This window comes from Vicia villosa, linkage group LG2 (genome assembly GCF_029867415.1).
Source record: "Vicia villosa cultivar HV-30 ecotype Madison, WI linkage group LG2, Vvil1.0, whole genome shotgun sequence".
In the NCBI taxonomy this organism is placed as follows: Eukaryota; Viridiplantae; Streptophyta; class Magnoliopsida; order Fabales; family Fabaceae; genus Vicia; species Vicia villosa.
This window is the reverse complement of record NC_081181.1, coordinates 21,667,095-21,677,229: the sequence shown is the minus strand read 5'-3', so window position 1 is coordinate 21,677,229 and position 10,135 is coordinate 21,667,095. Positions and strand designations below refer to the sequence as shown.

The following is a 10,135-nucleotide window of genomic DNA, read 5'->3' as shown; positions in this document are numbered from 1 at the left end:
TTTTTTGACGCTAATGGCCAAAAAACCGACACTACAGTGGGTTTAGTGTCGGATTGGCGTCAGTGTCGGGGCAAATTAAATGGCTCGAAGTTAACATGTTAGCATCGGCCATTTAAGGCCGTGTCTTACCTAGCATCAATTTAACCGAGTCTACGCCCAAACTAACCTGAAGACAACGCTAAAAAATTGAATAGCGTAGATTAGGACGTGGCTAAAGTCAAACTCTAAAAGTTAACAAATAACGAAGCGTCGGCTAAGCTGAGGATAAAGTCAACTTTGAAAAATCAATAAAATTTGTTAGCTTCGTTGCACCGAGGCTAAGTCAAACTCCAATAGTCAACAAAATATATTAGCCTCGACTTGGCCGACGCAAAAGTCAACTTTGTAAAATCAATAAAATCGGTTAACTTTGGCTACACTGACGCAAAAAGTCAACTTTGAAAATTCAACAAGTTTAAAAAGTCAATAAATTGTCAAGACAAAAATGTTTGAATCCACTCCCTCAGCTGAATGATGTTTATAAAACCACATTACCTATTACAAACATCTATGTTATAAACATGAAAAATTCACATTCAATATCGGCCTATTGTGGCACATTCAGCTCCACAACATAACATGAAATATTATTGTATAATAGAAAATAAAATAACTCGCGTAAGAGGACAATACGAGAACAATGTGTAAGCATTAGGCTCCACCCAATTATATGTAGTAGACTGGTGAAAAAAAGTAGTACTGGTGAAAAAAAGTAGTATATGTAGTAGACTCAAAATTTGTTCATATAAAAAATAGTTTAAAGCTTGATTCTCAGGAATCTAATTGGACGATTATTCTTAATGAATAAGAAACATAATAACATTACTCGTAAGGAAAAAAAGAAATGCACTGCCAGTATAAAATATTTGTATATTTTCAAACAATGAGAAACATGTATCACAATAAAACACACTTTTATTTTTGAAATACTGATATAACATGGCAAATGTGAGAATTTTGATTGATTATATGTGTAAAATAATTTTACACTAACAAAACACTATCTTTAAGCTCTTATTTCTAATCAGAAAAATGTGTTTGAAAATTTGGTAACATACTATAAACTCACATATGAAGATGATTTACATCTAAGAAGTACTCCTTCCATTCCATTTTGAGTGTCATTTTAGCAAAAAGCTCTTCAACCAAGATAGTGGATTGTTAGAGTTACTTTTCCTATCATACCCTTATTTATTATTTTTCTCTTTCCAAATAAATTCATTCATACACTCTCTTTTTCCAATAACTAATTGAAAAATGTGATGTGGAGTTATTGAGAAAATAAGGGTATAATTGACAAATTATAACATTAAATTATAAAACGACACTTAAATAGGAATAAAAAAATTCTTCTAAAACGACAGTTCAAAAGGACTGGAGGGAGTAATAAATAGCCCATATGATGAACTTACTATTATAAATCACTATTTTTCACGTTTAGAGATATAGGCCTGTTTATCTTTCTTTGTCTAACTAGTCTCTTACCCGTGCGTTTGCACGGGTACCCGTCGTTTTCGCGCATTGTGATTGAGAGAAATAAAAGATGATAGAAAAAGTATTATTTTGTTCAATATAGATATTATTGTAGAAGTAAATATCCTAAAAACAAATATGTAAAATATAAAAATTTCTTTTCAATAGGTTGGGCCAAAGTTTGGGATATATTGATTAATAAACATTATTTTCCCCATAATATTCAATATTTCGATCAGTAACTTCATGTTCCTGTTAATATTTAATATTTTGATCAGTAACTCACGTTCTCGTTAATATTGAATATTTTATTCAGTAACTTCTTGTTCCCGTTAATAGTCAATATTTTGATTAGTAACTTCATGTTCCAGCTAATATTCATTATTTTGATCAGTAACTTCGTATTCCCGTTAATATTTCAAATTTATTCCCGTTAATATTCAATATTTTGATTAGTAACTTCATGTTCCCGTTAATATTCATTATTTTGATCAGTAACTCCGTGTTTCCGTTAATATTCATTATTTTGGTCAATAACTTCGTGTTGTCGTTAATATTCCAAATCTGTTCCCGTTAATATTGAAAAAATTTATTAGTAACTTAATGTTTCTTTGTGCTCTCGTTAATATTCAATATTTTGTCAATAACAATGTGTTCCCGTTAATATTTATTATTTTTATCGGTAACTTCGTGTCTCGTTAATATTCAAAATTAGTTGCCTTTAATATTCAAAATTTGGATTAGTAACTCCGAGCTCCCATTAGTATCCAATATTTTTAATATTAACGGGATACCCGTGCATTCGCACGGGTACCAGTGTGGTAATATTTCAAAAAATTTACGAATATTTTTATAAATATTTTTATGAATATTTTTATAAAGTTATTTTTGTTATTATTCAATATTTAATTAAATGTGTCAATATCGTTACCATATATGCGTACCATATAAGTACCTGCGTGTATCTATACTATCTTATTTCGTATTTGGAGGGAATTGACCCGTTAAAATTTTAATTTTAATATTTCAATTATTTTATATTATATATATAGATAAATATATATTAGATACAATAATAACTAATTTATTAAGTTACTAAATAAATTAAACACGTATTTTGAAAAATTAAATTTAATTAAAAAATAATAACTAATAAAATATGATGATTAAATTTAGAAAATATTTATAGTTAATTAAAAAAAAATTATTAATTTTGTAAAATGCTAACCCTATGAATCCAATAACTCTAATGTAGTAATTTTCTTTTTTAAAATAATAATACTTAATTAAATACAAATGAAAAACTAAAATAAATGAGGAATTCTAAATATGTTGATTCATTATAGTATTGATTTAATAAAGTGAAAAAGTTAGTTAAATAACAATATTTAAGTGTTCTACCAGTCCTCTATGCTCAGATCATTCCATGATAATGATTTAATATTCGTCATTAGTCCTTTTCAAATTCTCCTACTCTCTTCTAAATATCTTTGTGCAAAGCCTAGGCAGGTTCATGACAAAGTTTAGTGAACCTTTGACCTTTGTCACTCCTTCTCATGGAATTAATGATATCTTAGACTATTGAGAGTTTGTTACCTAAAGCCTGTTGCAAACACCTATATATTACACGGTACACATAACGAAACTGTTCCTGTTTAATAACACCTATATACTACATCATTATACTCATTAGAACAACATGCAATGGGCTTATGCCTTAACATGACATATCCTGCAAAAATATAATACGCAGTACACGTAATGAAATCAATACTGCATAATTATCTCCAAGAATAATAGACCCAATCAAAAAAATTCTAAATTGCCTTGACATTGATGTTTCTCCAAAACAGTGTTGCCTCTAATTTGGTCGAGCATTCTAACAATGAGTTCAACTATTTGGAGCCTTAAAACAGAATACAAAGCCACCAATTTGGAAGCTTAAACCAAACCTGCTTCCGCATGTCTCCCGAATTATTTCGAAACGGATTAAAGCCCCCATGTCCATGATAGACACTGCAAAAGTGGGATGGTGAGTAGTTTGAGTTTTCATTTACGTGTTCATCATCCATAAGCATCCGCGGAGGGACTTGAAGAAGTTGAGGTTTAACAGCAACAACATCTTTAGTCTGAAGGAACTTCCTCTGAAATGCTCTTTATTTTGAAGGCTATAAGTAAGCCTTTAGGATAGCTGTGAAAATATAAATGAACTCAATCAGTTTGCCTTTATTTTATGGTTGGGGTAGGGATCAAAGAATTTCAAAATACCTTTAGTGATGCTCTGTCTTCTTCTTCAGATAGACCAGTTGAAGAATCAGGTGGTTGCGACTCAAGTAACCTTCTAAGTAAGCAAGGAACCTGGGAATCCTGCGAGTCCTCTCCACTGATACCGAGTTCACCATCCATAAAAGTAGTCAATGATGCAAATGTTAGCATATAATATAAGATCGACAAATTTATAGAAGTGCAAACAATCTGTAATTGAACTCAATCAAGGGATTACATGTGTATTAAGGATACAGATGTTATAACCCCAGCACCAAACAGATCCATATGAGAATCAAATTCTAGAAAATCCCCATGAAATAACAATTACCTACATCATCATAGAAACAAAGAAACTACCTACTGGAAGACATGGTAGAGACCTCAAGGGCAAGTACCTCTTAAAATATACACACACAAACAAATGAGACATAAATATGGTTGGAGATAAAGATAGACTTACCCTTCCATTAGTAAAGATAGCATTGACACCAGATTCAGACCCAAGGGTTGTAGACAAAAACTTCTCTGCCTGATAACAATAAGTCTCATTAGAGTAAACTTTCACTGTTACTAAACAACAAAGAATGTCACTGAAAGGCTACATTGAGTTGAGAAAAGGGAAAAGCATTCAGAAGAAGTACACACTCAAACAACTTCCCTGCCATTACCATGATTGCGTAATTTCATATTAGTGATTTGTTAATGCAGGGTGTTACCATTACCATGGCCAAAATGACACTAAGCCGGAACATTATATTCTGATAAGCCACATCTAGATTCCTTTGAATTGCATTTTCGAGTCCAAGACTGGACATCACTTCTGCGTTCTCATTTCCATTTAGGACAGCTGCATTTAGAAACTTCAAAGACTCTTTTTGAAAAGTAACTCTTTCAGAATCCACTACAGATGTTCTAGCTGCTGCCCTATAACAAACACCGAACGTTAACGACATTCTTTCAAACACTTACCAAGCAATCAAAGTTATATTATTTACGGTAAGTTATTCGTAAAAATCATAATGATATAATGGAACTTTGTTCCGCGGGTTGAAGAGAAGAAATGCATTGTAATATCATCAAAGACAGGGAAGTTGATTGATATAGATGTTTCTAATCATAAAATCCACTTAGTTTTGACCCTATTAACAATTCAAGATAAAATTAGAATAATAAAAGAGACACTCAAACAACTCCACCTTGGCGGTGATTGGAGCATGGTTGTGCCAAGCAACTGAAAAGTGCAATAGTTAAATTGAAGTCCTAAACTAATTAAACAAAATTCTTTAAATTTAAAGATATCAAAAGAGATATAGATATAGAAATGTAACCTTAGTTTGTCTTAAACCACCAAAAGTCAAAACACAACAATAGTAATAGTCACAGATTGAACTACCCAAGAAACTGCCAGAATTTTTTGAACTGAACATGATCCAAAGCCAAATCCTATACCACAAAACCAAATGAAGACTATTTGCAGTATCATAACTAACCGACTATGCAGTCCACAAGAGTTAATTTCTTGGCAGTCACCACAAAGCCAAATCCTCAATGTTTTGTTGGCTTTCCGTTAATTCTGAAGTGGAGGGAGGGGTCTCAATGTTTTGTTGGCTTTCTGTTAACTCTGAAGTGGAAGGAGGGGTCTCAATTTGGATGTTCAATCTATTGCAAAGATCAACCATCCAATCCACAAAAACAGCAACCTTATCATGATCTGAAGCAACTGTAAACAAAGAAAAAGGTAAGAACCTCATTATCTATGAAACCGTGACACAGACTTTGATACTTTACACGACCCTAACAAAAGGAAGAAATATATTACCCCTGGATACGTGAGAAGTCTTTCTGTTACGATAAAGAGGTACTTCTAGATCTGCAAATTCAACAGTAATTTTCAGTTAAAAACACTAACACGGCCTTCCAAAATAGGCGGAGGAGTAATAACATAAGAGGAATCAGCAACATCCTGATCCAACGCAAGGCTATCAGAAGGAATAGTCGATAGCGCTTGAAGCTGACAAATTTGTGGCCGATTTCATGGTTGCAGCTCGGTAAGCAGCCTGTTGTGCAATCATAGTTTGTTGTATAATCAGTGCTTGATGGAATTGCATTTGTTGCATGGCAACAGCTTGCTGCATCATCAAAGGAAGAGAGGATGAAGCAAGTGAAAAGTTCTTAGTAGGTTTTGGCGGAAGTGATTTTGCCATTTCAACATTCAAAGGATGCCCCTCAACATCAATGTTGTTTAATGCAATAACAACAACTTCCTTTTCGGGTTTTGAGTATTCTGTATAAGCAAAATGTTTTGAATAAGTGATTGTACATTATTAAGTTTATCGACATGGAATTACTCTATGATGAATGCATTTTGAATTATGAGCCACATAAAGTAACAAATTGTTTAACAAAACATCAAAATTGGAGTAGATATATAACAATCTATAACTGCCAATAAGATCTTAAATATGCTTTTAGATGGAACAACTCACCCATTGCTTGTAGCATTCATTGCTTTGGCTAAAACACCAATTGTCGAACACGGGTTATATATAACCTTAAATTTCCATTGCCAGAGATAATTTTCTGCAAAGAAGGAACAATAGTTGAAGAATTATCCACAGTCACTCTGCAAAAAAAACACAATTATGAAATTCAATTAAATTCCAAATAACAACAATAGAAGATTCCAAACAATAGAAGATTCATATAAAGGTGATTGAATATAAATCAAAATCAAAATCAATAAGCAGGCCCCGAATCAGAAACAGACATAATTCAGTCAGATTATTGAAAAAGATTTGAAATTTATGGGGTTTAGGTGATGGGTGATAGATGAATTGAAGAATCGATGATTGAATTGAAAAGGGATAGAAGAGAAGAAGAATACTTAAAAGAGTGAATTGACAATGTATAAGAGACAGAACTATAATTTTTGTCTTTCGTGATAGACATTTGCTTTGATAGAATCTACAGTAAGTGCGAATCGGAAATGAAAATCAAGATTGAACGCTTACCTGAGTTTTTGTTTCCGAAATTCTCATCGTTTCGTGTTGCTTAATGAGGATGGTCGGAGACGGTGATAAGCAATCTGGAATGGTTCAATCTGTTCACATCAACAACAACAACAGATTCCTTGGTTGAGGTTTCTTCGCAAACTCTCTCACGATTTTTTTGTTATCTCTGTTTTCTCATTCTCAGGAAGGTGTTATTTTGCTATGTGGTTTGATGAAGGTTGAAGGAGGAGCCGTAAAATTAAAAAGAATTGGAAAAGGTGAGGAAGCAGGAGGGTTGGAATTGAAGTTTGGTAACCATTACATGAGGCCATTTATGTGTGCAACTGTTTGGAACGTGAATGGACAAAGGGAGGCAAATTCACACGACAATGAATTATAATAGCAGAAGTTAGAAAGAATGGAAAGGAGAAGAATGAAAGTGACTGCTAAATAGGCAAGCCATTTAAACAGGTCATTATTGCCATTAGCCAGTTTGGAACGTGGATAGGTAGAGAAAGTGAAAAATGCGTAGTTAGATCATGAGAAGTTGGGAGGGTGAAACTTCCACAATAATAACTACCGCAACCCACAATGTAGAGGGAATGATGAGAGAATGATGTGAAATTTTGTGGAGTGTTTTGCTGATGTGGATAGGCTAAGAATTGCTCAAATGGTAGACTTTTCTTATATGATAGATTTTAATCCACAAGCTCTCAAGTCTTTGAGATACTTTTAATTTAGAAGCTTCAATTATTTATACCTTTCAACTTAATAGATTTAAGAAAATCAAGAAATTTTGACAAACTCATCAAGAAAATAAGCTATAAATCTAGTAAGGTTGTCCTTTTGACCAATTAACATCACATATTTGAAATATCAAATTGTTTGAAGCTCATACAAGTTGACATATTTAATACGGAAATTGACATATACATTCATCAATTATGAGAAGTATTACAAAATACAATAGTTTAGAAAAGTTTTAGGAAAAGTGAGTACCACTCGACACGGTTAATCTGGAATTGGCCAACAATTTCACCATCTACACCATTTTCGGTGAGCCTGCAATTCTTTCATAGCATATAGGCTTGGGAAATTTATGACTAATATCAAACACAATTTGTAGCTGCTTGCTATTGTCAAATAGAAATGTTAGACCGGTCAAATGTTTTGAAACATGACAATTGTTTAACAAAAACCAACATTTCACTAGAAACAATGCCGATACATAGATTTCACTACATCTGCAGTTTCAACAAAACATCAACAATGCAATTCAAACTTTGCTTCAACTATTACGTTTCATAACAAAGTAAACATTAAACATAAAGGAGATAACAAAACATACCATCTTCAAATTTCTAGAAAATTTCTCTGATTTCGGTTTGTTCTTCAAATTCTTGTTCTTCTTCTTTGATTCTTCATACATAACCTTCAAATAACCCATAACTTCCATAGCTTCTATCTTTGGCTTCTTAATGCTCTCATCTTCATTTCCACTTTTAACTCCCATGTCTTCATCCCATATGAAAAAAGCACATGTATCATCACTCCTACAAAAGGGACATCTCTAAAAAGACGTTCCTTTATTTTGTCCCTTTTTTACAATGGTACGAAACCGTACGACCACCACACCCACAAAATTTTCCAGATCGAGATTGTATAGAAGAAGACATTCATAGAAACACATTTGGTTGAGTTTGTCTTCCAAAAAGACATTGAAACGAAACAAAATTGATGCAAATGAAGTAAAATTGGGGACTTGGCCACTTCTGGGTTTGTGCATGCAAGATGAAGGAGGTGCAAAATTTAATCTACATGCAAGAAACTAACTCAAAATTCATTATGGATATGAAATCACGTCGTAGAATCAAACAGAAACACGTAGGTTTCAAAGAAATGAAATAACAATTATTATCCAGTTGTCTTTATTGAGTACTTAGATTAGCTACTTTGAGGTCTTCAAAGAAAGAAATATAGAATATACTAGAGTAGCATTTCAATCCTTAGCACCGGTTGTTATACTGATTAAATTCCCAAGAGTAAAAATCATAAACTATATTAAATTAAGCATTTGAAGATGATTTCATGACAGTAATGGTTATGTAAGATCAGTTAAATTCTAGTCAAAACAAATATTCGTCCACACAACGTCATAAATTTCTCGTGGATTTTATAAAATTTCATACATACTAAGACTCTAACAAAAAAAACACATCAAATGTCTAAAAGATCAAACATACTAACAAGTTTACAAAACAACACATCAATTGTGTAAGAGTTTATACATACCAATTGGTTAATAAAACAAGACATTAAGCAATTAAAAGTATAAGTTGATACCAAGTTTAAATCACAAATATACTCAGTAAGCAATGCAAAAATATCTCATTTCTGATGGATGACAAAGATGATGGGTTTTTGGTAGTTGATTTTTGGATTTAAGGGTTTTATTTTTATTTTTTGACGAAGATGGAAAAGAAAAAGTGTGAGGCAAATAAAATTTTTCCGCACCACTATATTCAGTATAGCGTCGGTCCTACTGACGCTAATTTAATAAATAACTTAATATATTAATTAAAGAGAAAAATATAATAAATAAATGAGTACATAGTGTTGATTCAGCCGACACTAATAATTAAATAAATAAAAAAGAGAAACAAATAACGTCAAACAAGAAAAAAAAGAGGGAAATGAAATATTTTTACCATCTATAGAATTTTGGATTTATAACTTAGCGTCGGTTGTTAATAAATAAATAACTCGGAGTGATGTGGCATAATGTCAAAAATTTATATTTAATTTTTTTAAAGATTATTAATATTTTTTATTTTTTTCTTATTGATATATTTTTTAAAAGACTTTTATCTCATTCCTTACCATTACTTCATCTTCACCCATTGCTCTTATTTTATCGCTCCCTATTTTTTTTAAGTTTTCTCCTTTTATTTTGTTGTTTCTTCTTTCTTTCTTTTTTTCAATTTGAGATATATTATTTATTTCTCTAAAATTGATGTGAAAAAAAGAACAATTCCAATCATGCTAGCAGAAAAAAGAACAATTCCGGGTATGTCCGAAATTAGATTTTGTTTGGGATAAATTCTTGCTGGCAAATTATCGTTCAATAATTTCTCAATCTGAAACTGATATTCATAATTCTTTATCAATTCTTTATTTTCAATTGGATGAGTTGATAGAAAGAAATAGTATATGTTATTAGTGAGGAGTTTGCATATTGTATGGGAAAATACACCTAGATATTGAAAGTGAATATCTCTTCAAATTCAAGGTAAATAATGCAGTATAATTACTATTAATGGTTTAATTTTTGAAATTCTAGATAAATTACTATGAAATAATTCTGT

General features: G+C 31.7%; 1 protein-coding gene across 4 annotated transcripts; it reads right to left on the bottom strand.

Annotated features, from left to right (window-relative positions):
- Nucleotides 1-3,242: 3,242 nt before the first annotated feature.
- On the bottom strand, nucleotides 3,243-6,402 carry LOC131645999 (protein NPGR1-like). 4 transcript variants are annotated; one of them, XR_009297253.1, is made up of 6 exons: nucleotides 6,267-6,402; nucleotides 5,600-5,909; nucleotides 5,271-5,500; nucleotides 4,241-4,704; nucleotides 3,781-3,895; nucleotides 3,243-3,703 (listed from the first exon to the last, which is right to left on the bottom strand). XR_009297253.1 is itself a non-coding variant. In XM_058916178.1 (5 exons), the coding sequence occupies exons 1-4, from the start codon at nucleotides 4,994-4,996 to the stop codon at nucleotides 3,854-3,856; spliced, it is 333 nt and encodes a 110-aa protein (XP_058772161.1). In that variant the 5' UTR covers nucleotides 4,997-5,040; the 3' UTR covers nucleotides 3,243-3,703; nucleotides 3,781-3,853. The 4 variants fall into 4 exon arrangements, 2 of the variants coding, with proteins under 2 accessions (XP_058772161.1, XP_058772160.1); XM_058916178.1 differs by lacking the exons at nucleotides 5,271-5,500; nucleotides 5,600-5,909; nucleotides 6,267-6,402 and adding an exon at nucleotides 4,977-5,040 and having other exon boundaries at nucleotides 4,241-4,309; nucleotides 4,503-4,704; XR_009297254.1 differs by lacking the exons at nucleotides 5,271-5,500; nucleotides 5,600-5,909; nucleotides 6,267-6,402 and adding an exon at nucleotides 4,977-5,065 and having other exon boundaries at nucleotides 4,241-4,696.
- Nucleotides 6,403-10,135: the final 3,733 nt, after the last annotated feature.